This window comes from Glandiceps talaboti, chromosome 7 (genome assembly GCF_964340395.1).
Source record: "Glandiceps talaboti chromosome 7, keGlaTala1.1, whole genome shotgun sequence".
NCBI lineage: Eukaryota > Metazoa > Hemichordata > Enteropneusta > Spengelidae > Glandiceps > Glandiceps talaboti.
In genome coordinates, this window is record NC_135555.1 from 18,201,877 (window position 1) to 18,214,001 (window position 12,125).

General features: G+C 36.9%; 1 protein-coding gene across 2 annotated transcripts in view; it reads right to left on the reverse strand.

Annotated features, from left to right (window-relative positions):
• LOC144437826 (hydrocephalus-inducing protein homolog) overlaps positions 1–12,125 on the reverse strand; it is a 63,659-nt gene that overhangs the window by 25,639 nt on the left and 25,895 nt on the right. For both annotated transcript variants that reach the window (XM_078126854.1, XM_078126853.1), the window contains exons 37-51: positions 11,892–12,053; positions 11,057–11,308; positions 7,922–8,187; positions 7,172–7,355; positions 6,685–6,826; positions 6,200–6,283; positions 5,502–5,777; positions 4,216–4,594; positions 3,605–3,796; positions 3,338–3,489; positions 3,001–3,079; positions 2,266–2,492; positions 1,854–2,036; positions 976–1,255; positions 428–600 (exon numbers count right to left, since the gene is read on the reverse strand). In XM_078126854.1, the coding sequence (XP_077982980.1) occupies positions 428–600; positions 976–1,255; positions 1,854–2,036; positions 2,266–2,492; positions 3,001–3,079; positions 3,338–3,489; positions 3,605–3,796; positions 4,216–4,594; positions 5,502–5,777; positions 6,200–6,283; positions 6,685–6,826; positions 7,172–7,355; positions 7,922–8,187; positions 11,057–11,308; positions 11,892–12,053 (3,031 nt within the window). The remainder of the gene's footprint in view (positions 1–427; positions 601–975; positions 1,256–1,853; positions 2,037–2,265; positions 2,493–3,000; positions 3,080–3,337; positions 3,490–3,604; positions 3,797–4,215; positions 4,595–5,501; positions 5,778–6,199; positions 6,284–6,684; positions 6,827–7,171; positions 7,356–7,921; positions 8,188–11,056; positions 11,309–11,891; positions 12,054–12,125) is intronic.

Sequence of the window (12,125 nt, forward strand, 5' to 3'; positions counted from 1 at the left end):
TCAAAGTGTCTGTATGCCGTATGTGTGTCTTGCTGTATGTATGTCTGTCTGTCTAGGCATCTGTGCATGTGTATACGTCTTTGTATATAGTTACGTAAGTGTGTTCGTGCATGTATGTATGTATGTATGTATGTATGTATGTCTGTCTGTCTGTCTGTCTGTGTGTGTGTGTGTGTGTGTGTGTGAGAGAGAGAGAGAGAGAGAGAGAGAGAGAGAGAGAGAGAGAGAGAGAGAGAGAGAGAGAGAGAGAGAGAGAGAGAGAGAGAGAGAGAGAGAGAGAGAGAGCCAATATATGCACGATCTCGCTCTTGTGAACAAGATTGAGTGTACGATCACAGTATTATCAATTTCTCCATTTCTCAATCCCTCTTTATCCAATATACTTTCACATTAATCCACTGCTTTATATACACAACAATTTACTTACCTGTGCAAAAGTACTTTTTCAAAGTGTAGTTGTTTCTTATCCAATTCAAGTTCTGGTCGGACACCATAGGAGGAAACTTTAAACAGAATGGGTTCAGGATTCTCACGTATACAGCACACAATACAGTCCTCAAAGAAGCCTTTGTTCTTTGGATAGGCCCAAACAGTCAATTCCTGGTGGTATAAAAAAAACAAAAAAACATCAAATCTTCAATAAATTTATCAGATGTAGATTTTTTTTAAATTCAATAAACATCATTTATGAGTCCGGGTAGGTTGTAAAATGAACATTGAATTTTATCAAAATTTGAGACGACTTCTATATGAGAACGTAATTTTAAACATTGCAAAAGAATTAACAGGACCTAGGTTTTCATACTTAGAAATCTGATGATTTTTGATAAAACTAATCGGCGGTTTTGTTACTACTAATCTTTCAAATCATAGTTACAAAGCCCATCAAATCATTTGTATTTTCTTTGGCTGGACAGAAAAAAATATTGGGGAATAATACCCAAATGTCTAAAAGAGTGGCAGACTATTACTGACCTGAGATTCTCCTGGTTTGAGCACCATGGCTGGTGGATCTAACAACCAGGTTTCTGCTTGACTGTCAGTCTGGAAACAGAACGTGATGTCTGCTTCTAATGGTGACGTGTTCTGGACCACCATTTTCTCTAGATTCTCTGGGTATTTGCCTTCTTTGTATCTGTCTCTACTTTTACCAGCTAGCAGAGGACCAAACTCTAACGTCTCGTTATTCAAAATGTACTTCTTGTGTACAATTTCATCAATCTTTCTACTCTTCTTACGGTGTGGGAAAACAATCCTGTGACGGAAAAAAAACAAAACACAATTTAGTCAAGAAAGTCTAGGAAACACTTCGTATTATCCCTCTGTCTTGTATTTACTTGTATGTTGCAAAAACAAAGTTCTTACAATCCATGGCTGGGGATTCAACCTACAATCCTGGTCTCGGCACTAAAAAATGTTGGGTACAGGGTTCTTGACAGAGATGAACAGCAAACAGTAGCTCTACTGACGAGAATTTAAGATTTCATCAGTAGAATTCACTGTCTGTTGTTCATCTTTGTCAAGAACCCTGTACCCCTCATTTTGGGCTGCATGTGTTGACTGTATACATTATTGTATTGCATATTTGAATTTAAATTATACAATTTGAGAAGATTTATGACACATATGAAGCAGACAGTTTGAAAGAAGTGGTAGCCACGACTTATTTTACACTCATTGTAAAATCAAGTCTCTCAAAGATCACTTCTATACTTGGTCACTAGAGGGCGCTATTCACTAGAAATGCAACATTCTCCGTGTTCAAAGTTTCTGAATCAATCTCTCAGACAGATATTTCATGATGTTGCAAAAACTAAAGACTGATTCTCTTTAAAACAAAAGTATTTTGTTACCTTGGCTCTCTGCTGATATTTGGGAAGGCACAGATACCGCGGCAATACAGCTGATATCGTCGACGTGTTCCAACAATTTCAAAATTCAAGGTCTGATCAAACTGGCCCAGCTCTTCCGACTGGAAACGGATCCGTAGGGTCACTTCCCCATTGGATGGGACAATCCATCGGAATATGGTCAGCCTGCAAATACATGGTATGGATAACACAGAATGAAAATTATCAATACATGTATGTACAAATATTCCCTGCTTTGTTATTCTGAAAGTGTATGGTGTTCTACTTTCTATATACTATTGTACATAGATCATGTAAAAACATTCATGCAAGATACAATGAAACTCTTCAGTATATTTTTCTCAAACAAAATCATTACAAATCAGAAAGTGTAAGTGTTGATAACACAACCTACCTTGGGTTCTTTGGTTCTTGAAGGGCAGCAGTATCTCCAGTTGTACTACTTTGTCCATCAACATCAGACATGGGTGTAGTATTGCCAGGTGGCGGTGAGGTCACAGTCAGGGAACCCTTACGAGCCCTTGATTTACCTGCAGATTTACGTCTCCCACTCTGACTCTCAGCTCCACCTCTCAGTTTATCTTTTCCTTTGCCCTTACCAGTAGGGGTTGGATGGTCTTCCTGAGTACAACAAAAAATGAATTCACAACGTTATACTACTCGTTTACACTTTGATATTATGTACAGGTAACACCTTTTTTGGAAGCCTTTGGAACTTCTAACTTTTAATATAGCATGTGCAACAGACATCAGCACTCAACTTTAGCTGTTACTTTGTCCATGAAAACTCCAACCTATTCTAAGTTCATAACACGACAGGAAAGTTAGCGATAAAAATGATCTCAAATGATCATTATACTTGAAAATGGACCATCTGACAATATCACTACATTTGCCAAACTAAATTGAATAAACACAACTTGAACACTTTTGTGGTTTTTATTCTCTACAACTACTCTATAGTCTCATAATTCTTTATGAGAGAACTGATCAAAATCTTTCCTGGGTGAATTTCAACAAACCACTTTTTTTTTAGGTATTCAGTTGCAGTAATCCTGCAAATGAATTCCTTATCTTCTTTTCAACATTGACATGTAAATCTACATGATCACCATTCTCACAAACTGACCTTATCTCTGCCTTTGTCAGGAGTTGCTGATTCAGGTTCAACATCTGGTTCCTTGGGTTTCTCCTCAGCTCCAATATTTCTGTAGAGACAATAAACAGAAAAGTTTGTGAATCCTGGCCACAGAAACATGTTTGCGATGAGGGAAAATGAGAGAAAATTGGAGAGTATTTTACAACCACTAAACTTTTCATTGATGCGGTTCACCATAAAAATGCATAACACACACCGTATCCTGAAATCTACACACTTCATTGTGAAAGCTATTGTGTGGAATGTTTCCCTTACAATGTACTACTCCTGTCAATTTTTTTTTTTAGAACTTCACTATTTTACTTACGGGTCATCAGGAGATGATGCTACAAACAGGTAGTGATCTGCTACCTCACCACCAGGGGGCGGTTTACGCTTGACTGGGTAAGGAACCACTGAGAAGTTAGCAGGTGGTGGAACTGGCGGACCACTTGGTCCAAGTCCGAGACCATCCAAAACCTAAAACAGAACAAACAGTCTTATTACACAATGTACGTTTTACAAATGTAGACAGTTTTTTGACCCAAGAATTCCAAAAAGGAAGTGTTTGGATTACAAAACGAAGAGTACACACCTCTACTGCAGAAGGCAATCTAGCAGTGTCTAAGATTTTCTGTCCCATGTTGGGATCCAGTTCACTGGCATCCATCAGAAGATGTGGTACTCCAATCTCACTTTTTGGTTCTTCATCTTTCTTCTCCTCACCATCAACAGCGTCTTGACCTTCACCTGTCTCACCTTGACCTTCAGCTGCTGCAGCTGCTGCCTATAAAAACCATAATGAGTAATGAAAATGAAGAACTCAGAAACAGTTGGTGATAAAATTTAGCATTTCTAACAACTGACCACTATGGGTCCTTTCAAAGTTGTTTGGATAAAACCATACACGATAGCTTACAAGTCAAAGACTTATCCTCATAAAGCTAGGGAGCTGGATGAATGTTATATGTTGGATTACAACTTTTGGCCAATCAGAATACATGAGCCCTGGTTAAAAAATACTTTACTCCCTAGGTTACTGACAAAATTACAATGTTTTAATACTGACTTTTTAAAACTGTTTCATTATTAACATGTTTTTTTTTCTGTTCACATACAATTCAAATGTGGCATATATAAAAGATTTTCTCTTTGCAGTATTGTATTAAAATTATTCAAATACATTAATAAACAAACTGTCCCTACCTTTTCTTTCTCAGCTTTTTCTTTTTCAGCCTTCTCCCTTTCCAATCTTTCCCTTTCCAGTCTTTCTCGTTCTTTTTCCTTTTCCCTTCCTTTGAGTTTCTTTCCAGATGGTGGATGAACAGGAATCTGTTGTTCATCAACATCAGATGCGTCGGCGCTTGGATCTGGGACGACAACACCCTGTGTCCTGTCCCACCTGTTCAACAACTTCTCGATGTCTTTCTGACAATGTTCAAAGGAACGGAACCTATTGGTCAGAATCATCTCAGCTTCCTTGGCGGGGTCCTTCTCACCTTCTCCATCACCAAGCACTTCTTTGGATGCTTGTTCCGTTGAAATCGGACGACCCTTTTCATCTTTCTTTGCACCTTTACGTTTCCTGTGAAAAAGAAGTCGTAAGTTTCACTTTTGAAGTCGTAAGTTTCACTTTTTTAATATAAATGCTGTACCTTTCTCTGGTAGATCTGAGCATATCTGATCTTTTCCATCTCAATAGTTTTCCTTGGTGAGAACAGTGAAGATATACGGAAAGAAGTATTTTTTGCACCTATCTAACAGACTTTAGAGAGTGCAAATTATTTGAAAATAGTTAGAGCAGGAGTTGTGTGTATATAGTTGTATATATATAGCCCTTCGATGTAAAAGACAGAGAAAGACTGAGAACAGCATCTAGAGGATAGTGAGGTTATAGTAGATAGATTATTTGTCAAAAGCTCGGCAATTCTTACCATAGTCCCTTCAAAGTCATTATAGTTGAAAAGTGAATGTTTCCAACACTTTAAGCATGTGAACAAACGATGTATTGTTAGTGTGTATATATTGGAAGTAAATTGTATGTTACATCAAAGTATTTGAGATACACTTTTTAGTGGATTTAGTTACTATGTGAGTGTGCTGTGATTTTTACAGTGTATACATGTATTTACAAGAGAATGCTGTGAGCGGAACAAGATTACAAATACAGTACATTTAGTTGTGAGTGTTGCGTTGTTATGTCTTGTTTCACCATTATCACAGACTAGACATGCACAATGTACAAAAAATGACATCTTGCTTTTAAATAATTAAATAAACGAAACAGATTAAAATGCAGAACATTCCATTCTTGTGGAAAATGGTTATACTCCATTACGTCTATGAAATGATCATATCGAGACATTGAACAGAGAAGACACAAAGAAGACAAAAATATTTATAAAAGTGAATTTAGCATGACAACATAGTGCCAAAATTTGGAGATACACTTTGTATGCAGATACACATATATGAGGTGTATTTCAACTTACTTTCCACCCTCATCGACTAACGTCTCACTACCAGCTGTACCGTGAGATTCAGGTCTGTCAGTCATGGCAGACGGAGCTGCTTTCAGACCGTGTTCAGAGAGCTCTTTTTCCTTCTCCTTTTCCTTGTCTTTTTCTTTGTGTTTTTCTTTATTCACGACATCTTTACTGGCAGCTGCACCAACTTTGGTATCTTGTTGGCTTTTCTTACCAGGGGGACCACCTTTACCATCCTTGCCGTCCTTCTCCTTGTCTTTGCGGCCTCTTTTGTGCTTTAACCTGGTAAGATGTAAAACACAAACAACTTATTGAGTACTGAAATTTTCATTGGATGTTGTATGTATTAAATACAAAATAGTTTTCATCAGCGCTGATTTTCAGGGGAACTACAATCAAACAGGGACTATGAAACGCTAAAAAAAAAAGTTTTTTGAAGTGTCCATGTAATCATGCCACCTCAGCAAAAAGAACGCAACCATAATTTTCTAGAAACACACTAAAAGAAAGATGAGTTTAATAAATCACGGAAATCAAATGATTTGATGATTGGTACAAACTGAAAGATTCAATGCTGTTGGCGAATATATTCAAATGTTTATAACTGCGAATAAAGGCATACAATGAATGTAAACCTTTCATTCGATATTTGGGATTACTGAGTACTTGGTATTGATCTAATAAATTATGATGTCAACACTTACTTTTCTTCTTCAAGCCGTTTTTCTTCTTCCAATTGCCTGAGCTCCTTCTCCTTACGTTCTCTTTCCTGCCTTTCTTCCATTTCCCTTTGAGACAAAAATGAAGAAATTAAATAATAACACACACTTTTGAAAGTACTGTTAATATCAATATGGTGAAGTCCTACGGTTTGTTTTCCCTTGATGCTTATTGAGTGATAAACTCTTATGGTAAATTTATGTTATATTTGGATATTGAGTTCTGTTGGAATAAACGAATCTAGTCTCCTTAAAGTGAAAAGCTCTTATCTGTGATTTTTTGCTGTATGTTGAGAGATCTTGAGTGTTCCCTGTGTAACTGCCTCTTCAGTAATGCTTGATAGTTATAAGATCCGTAGTAGACCAGCAACTCCCTACTCCCAACTCTATTCACATGGTGATTGCAAACATCAACCAAAATCAGTTCTTGTCGGTGTCTCACTTGTCGTAAACTTGTACAGCCTGCCTACCTTTTGAGTCTTTCTTTCTTGGCTTTCAATCTCTTCATGTCAATCTCAGCTTTCTGATCTTCACTAAGTGAATCATATTCATCTTCACTCATCTCTTCCAAGGCTCTCTTTTCTTCCTCTTCTTGAAGCTTCTCCAATCGCTCTGTAAAAAAAATTAATCAAGATTAAATTGTCAAGATTTTTTATCCTTGCAAAAGTCACTGTACAAAAAGGTAATGTCAGTGAAATATACATTTCCCTGCATGTGAATGTCCTAATGAACAAGATGAGAGTGTGAATACAGGTTTAATATATACATGAATTTGCTATTGCAACTGTTTATTTCTTAACACAATTTATATTTCTTGTAAAATATGAAATTCAGAAAAGAATATGTCTGTAAACACAACCTTTAGCACCTATCTTCCAGAATCTCTGCATTACAGACAACTTGCCACCACTGTCATGTTACATTCAAATCACAAAATTATCCTAAGCAGAAACTCACCTTTCTCTTCATGTGCTCTCTTTTCTCTGGCTTGCAGAACTGACTGTTCCAGTTTCATTGTGACAAAGAAGATATACTTCCTGTTGTTGAATGCTTTCAGAATAGCATTGGAAGTTGCCAGTAGAGTGGGACTGAATAGAGTTTCCATACCATCAAAGACAACTCCACGATGACAATCATTCAACTGAAATTACATATTATCCAACAATTAATACAACTTTTCAGTGTATAGCGCCCTCTTGTGGCAAAGTATAACACTACGATCCATGTGAAGAGTGCCCTCTTGTAGCAAGACTGTAACATTAGATGTTAGAGTAAGTGAATAACGGATACCCTATATTTCAATGAGATATCAATTTCTAAATTGAATTACAAATATAAACTCAAACGAATCATCCAGGAACTAGTTTTTGCTTTAAAAAAATAAAAAAACAACTTAAAATCACACACATCATTTCGTCATAAATTTCCACTGCCAAAGGAGTATGCTGATCTTTGGCTTATGGTATGTCCAGTTACAAGTACAGATTTTGAATAATCCAACCAAGCAAACTTTCAATGAACAAGTCACTCAAAAAACTTTAACAAAACTGTCAACATGATCAAGCATAAGTGTTCAACATTATTAACAAGTGCAAAATATCAAATCATCATACTTGTACTCGACACGAAAGAAAAATTTAGTATCTGTAAACTGACCCCAATTCTAATTGAACACTGCACACGCTAACAACAGCTCGATAAGTTTACCTGTAATCTCTCTGCCAATATCTCAACTAGAAGATCCTCAGGCAATATACAGCTCATGAGGCCCTCCTCGCCAGCTACACTTGCGCTCACACTGAGTCTTCGAGATATAGGTGCAGCTGGAGGAGGGCTTCCGCTGAGCTGTGTAGTATTGTCTGTGTCGGCTTTCTTGTCTTTTTTGTCCTTCTTGTCTGATTTACCACCACCACCGCCACCATCCTCATCTGGTCCTGCCTTACTACCAATGGTACTGTGTGCTGGCTTGTGGCCTGAAATAGTGCTTGTTTTGCGGTTGCTGATCACTGAATGGGCACCAGAGTGGCCGCCCACACCAGCAGCACTTACGGAGCCTGAAGCAAGGTGCAAAACAAACAGGGTGCAGAGGAGCTAAAATCAGTGGTGTGATGGGTGAGAGCAACAAAGCAAAGAGGAAAAAATAAAGCAAAGCGATGTACGGCCATAACTCAAGCATTCACTCTTTTTAAAAATAAAAAAATGCCACCATTAGCATTTCATCATAGTCAATATTTACTTAAACCAATTTATAGAAATGAATATATATTTAAAAATGTACTTTTGAAATCAATTATTTAACAAACCAAATACACAGAACTGAATATTTGAAATTTAAAATTAAGATAGATTTTTTTTTTAAAGTCCAGATTGCTCTGAAAAAAGTACACACATTTCATTGCATGCATCGATCTGCATAGAGCGGGAAGAATCTCAGGAAAGATCAAAACAATTTATTGGCAGAATCGACAGCAACAACAGAATTGCTCTAGAGTGAAACATATGCAATGTAGATTTCCAAGTCTATGGGGAAAAAATTAGCTTTTAAGTTTTCTGCAAGAAATATGTTAGTATTGACTATGTTCATTGCAAACGAATACTGAGTTCTGACCACACATCATTGGGATTAAAATATTAAGCACTCGTGCACGGGGGACACACCAACACAGCAACAGGTACACCAGGCCCACATTTAACACAACCTTGCCCAGGCAAATGTTGAATCTAAAACAGCACTGCACATAAAAAAACCTTCCCTATATGATGCTACCAAATTGTCAAACCAAGCATGCAAGTCTTACTGTTTATATATTTACTGTTTTTAATGCACTGCGATTTGAGGTGATTTGCGTGATTTTTTTGGAGTATATGTTTTGAACGAATCGTTGCTGCATCGTATGATCAACGCACCATCTTGACATTCTACGTGACTGTGCGTTATAAAATGTCAAGAAGCTATCAGTTGGGACTGTGAGGCAGCAAGGATTCTTGTGTATGTAATGTATGTATAATGAAAAACAAGAGCATGAAATACAACATACAACATAAAAGCAAGGCATCCAGGCATAATACACATAAATTGTCTAAGCCGACGATAGAAATAACTCGTCTGCCCATGCAGCATAATTTACAGAGAACATAGATAGCCACCTTGATGCAAGCGAGTTTTGGAGTGCCTGGAGGGAGCTTGAAGAGACTCCTCTTGGAAGGATACAACTTTGTGATACAGAAATACATGAAGTCATTACAATCACAGGTCTTTCAGAAAAGGGTAAACGAAAGATAACACTTTTCACTATCAATTCTGAATCAACTTAGGAAAGGAAAGACAATGGGAGTTTTAACCATTATAACACTACTAGAAACAAGCTGAACAGAAGTTTACAACACAGACTGACAGTCACAGATAAAAATTTTGCAGTTATTTCTGAATCTACTCAGTAAGACAAGATATTTGAGTTTTTAATTCTCTAACACAAGAAGAAACAGCAAATTAGAAATTTAAACAAGATACCGACAGTAATTAACAGATAACATTGTTACTAGTATTTGCTGTATATATTTCAGAGAATTTTTTTGAAAATTACATTAAGAGGGGTTTGTCATACCTATTTTGAAAGATTTATGAAATAACGCACTCAAAGATTCAGTTGAAATGAAGATGAACAGACAGATGATATTGTTATGATATGTAATGTATTGTGTTGAACACATTCAGACATGTTGAAATTTAGTATCATGGTGTCTCACGTCAAACATGATAAGTTCAAATTCAAATTAACGCAATCTAGTTGTTCTTGTTTGCAGTTCTGTGCTGTTGTCATGTTGGAGTGTCAAAATACTATGACAACAGTTTTGATCTAAGTGTGTAACTATTGTTGCATGGTGTTGTTATCGAGATACCAAGGCAATAGCTTTTGGTCTGAATGTGTGAATATTGTTGGTGAAAAATGAACAAAACAGTCAGACTATGGCTAAGTATGTAAGGGCATTTCTAGTGAGCCCTTCCACACTTTTTCGTTTTTGAGAGAGATTTTTTGAACCCTTTCTGAAAAGAACGGTTAGCGATAATAAAAGATTCAACATGATATATTGCTCAGAAAAGGTTCAAAAATTTCGCAGCTGCTTAAATTGTTCATTTCAGATTCAATTTTGTCCATTTCTGTCAAAATCTCTCTCATACATTTCACGTCTGATAAACTACGCCCTACATGCAGTATTTGCTATATGTAGAAATAGATAGGATAACACTTGTATGGTAATTACAATACAGAATGAAGTTTCTATTTACAAAATTCAATATAATCATTATTATAACTGACTACAGTTCAGCAAATCAACTGCATCCACTCATTACAAGTTCTGTAAATAGAAATCTCATCTCAGTACACATATTTTGACCATATACTGATATCCCATCTATATACACTTCTCGTCACAACACACTGAATTTCTCTACAACAGTGTCAATAACATGGAATTTACATTGTTGTGAGTCCAAATGTGTCTAAAGACCAGCACAAGTACATGCAAGCAATTTCAAATACCATGTTTGCAATTTGATTTCTATCCCAAATTTATTCAATTTATGGACAAGCTACAAATACATACACGCAATTCAAATAGCATGAAATTTGTATCGTTTTTAAATTATGAGTCAAAACATTTTTTTCATGGGCGAAGCGCGAATACATACATCAAGCAATTCACATAGCATGATTTTTTGTAACATTTTGATTTCCAATATTTTACGGACAAAGCCTAACATACACACAGTGCACTGAAAAAAAAACCCAGAAACACAATATAAAAAGCCTCATGGCATATAACAGACAAGGTGCCTACCTGATCCTCCACCCTGTGCAGCGTGAGCTGTGACAGCCTCAACACTGAGACCCCCGGCAACTGCCTTTGCCTCAGCATCGCTACCTTCCCCTTCCTTCAGCAGTTGGGCTTTGGCTGCCTGGGAACACAGCTCTCTAGCACGCAGGCCTGCAGATGATGTACCATTTGAAATGGCTTCCAGCACAATACCATCCACTGTTAATAAGGCTGTTTCATAGTATTTGGCTAAAGCAACAGCGGTTGTGGTTTTTCCTGTTGAGAGACATTAACACACACAGGTCAATTATGTTCATGCTGCGACATGTGATGAACCCTTGTCATAAATAAGGAACGCCTTCTATAAAATACTAGCTATTTTAACAATTTAGACAAAATGCAAAGTTTAATCATGTGTTGAAAACTTTCTCAGATATATCGATAAGTCACACAATCAAAAAGAATTTCTATCACTCTAGACTCTAAATTCATTGGTCTGGTCAATGGTGCTGAAAGGGTCAATCCACACCAAATGTTTAAAGGAATAGAGAAGTGTCAAGTCAGAAAATTGAGCTCCTGAGAATGATTCGAACATACAGGAGTTACTCCAAGATTAAGTAGATTTAACAAAAGTTTGTTTTCATAGTACATCATTAGAAAGTGTACTTGTTTACAGAAATGGATGGGGTAGTCACATAGCTATCATTCAATAAAATTATCAATAATTCAATTTCCAAACCTATGACTGTGGAGGACTTTGGACAGATCATGGGGGTGGGGGTTGGGGGTCTATTATCAATGGGGAGCAATCTATAATCAAATGTGCATACCTCAAAGAGTAATGGAACTGACAACTTACCAGACATTGGGGCACCATGCACAACGATGGCCACACCTCGTCTATTCCGAGCAGCTTTCCCCTCTGGTGAGAGATCAATACCTAGATGACGTGCTATTGCAGCTGAGACTGGGGTGATTTCTAGTTCACCAACACCAACACTGCTGGCACTGTCTTTCTTGTCTGTGAAAGAAAACAAACAACTCCATGATGTCACCATTTCTACTGTAATTGTAATTGTTACATAAATCTAGT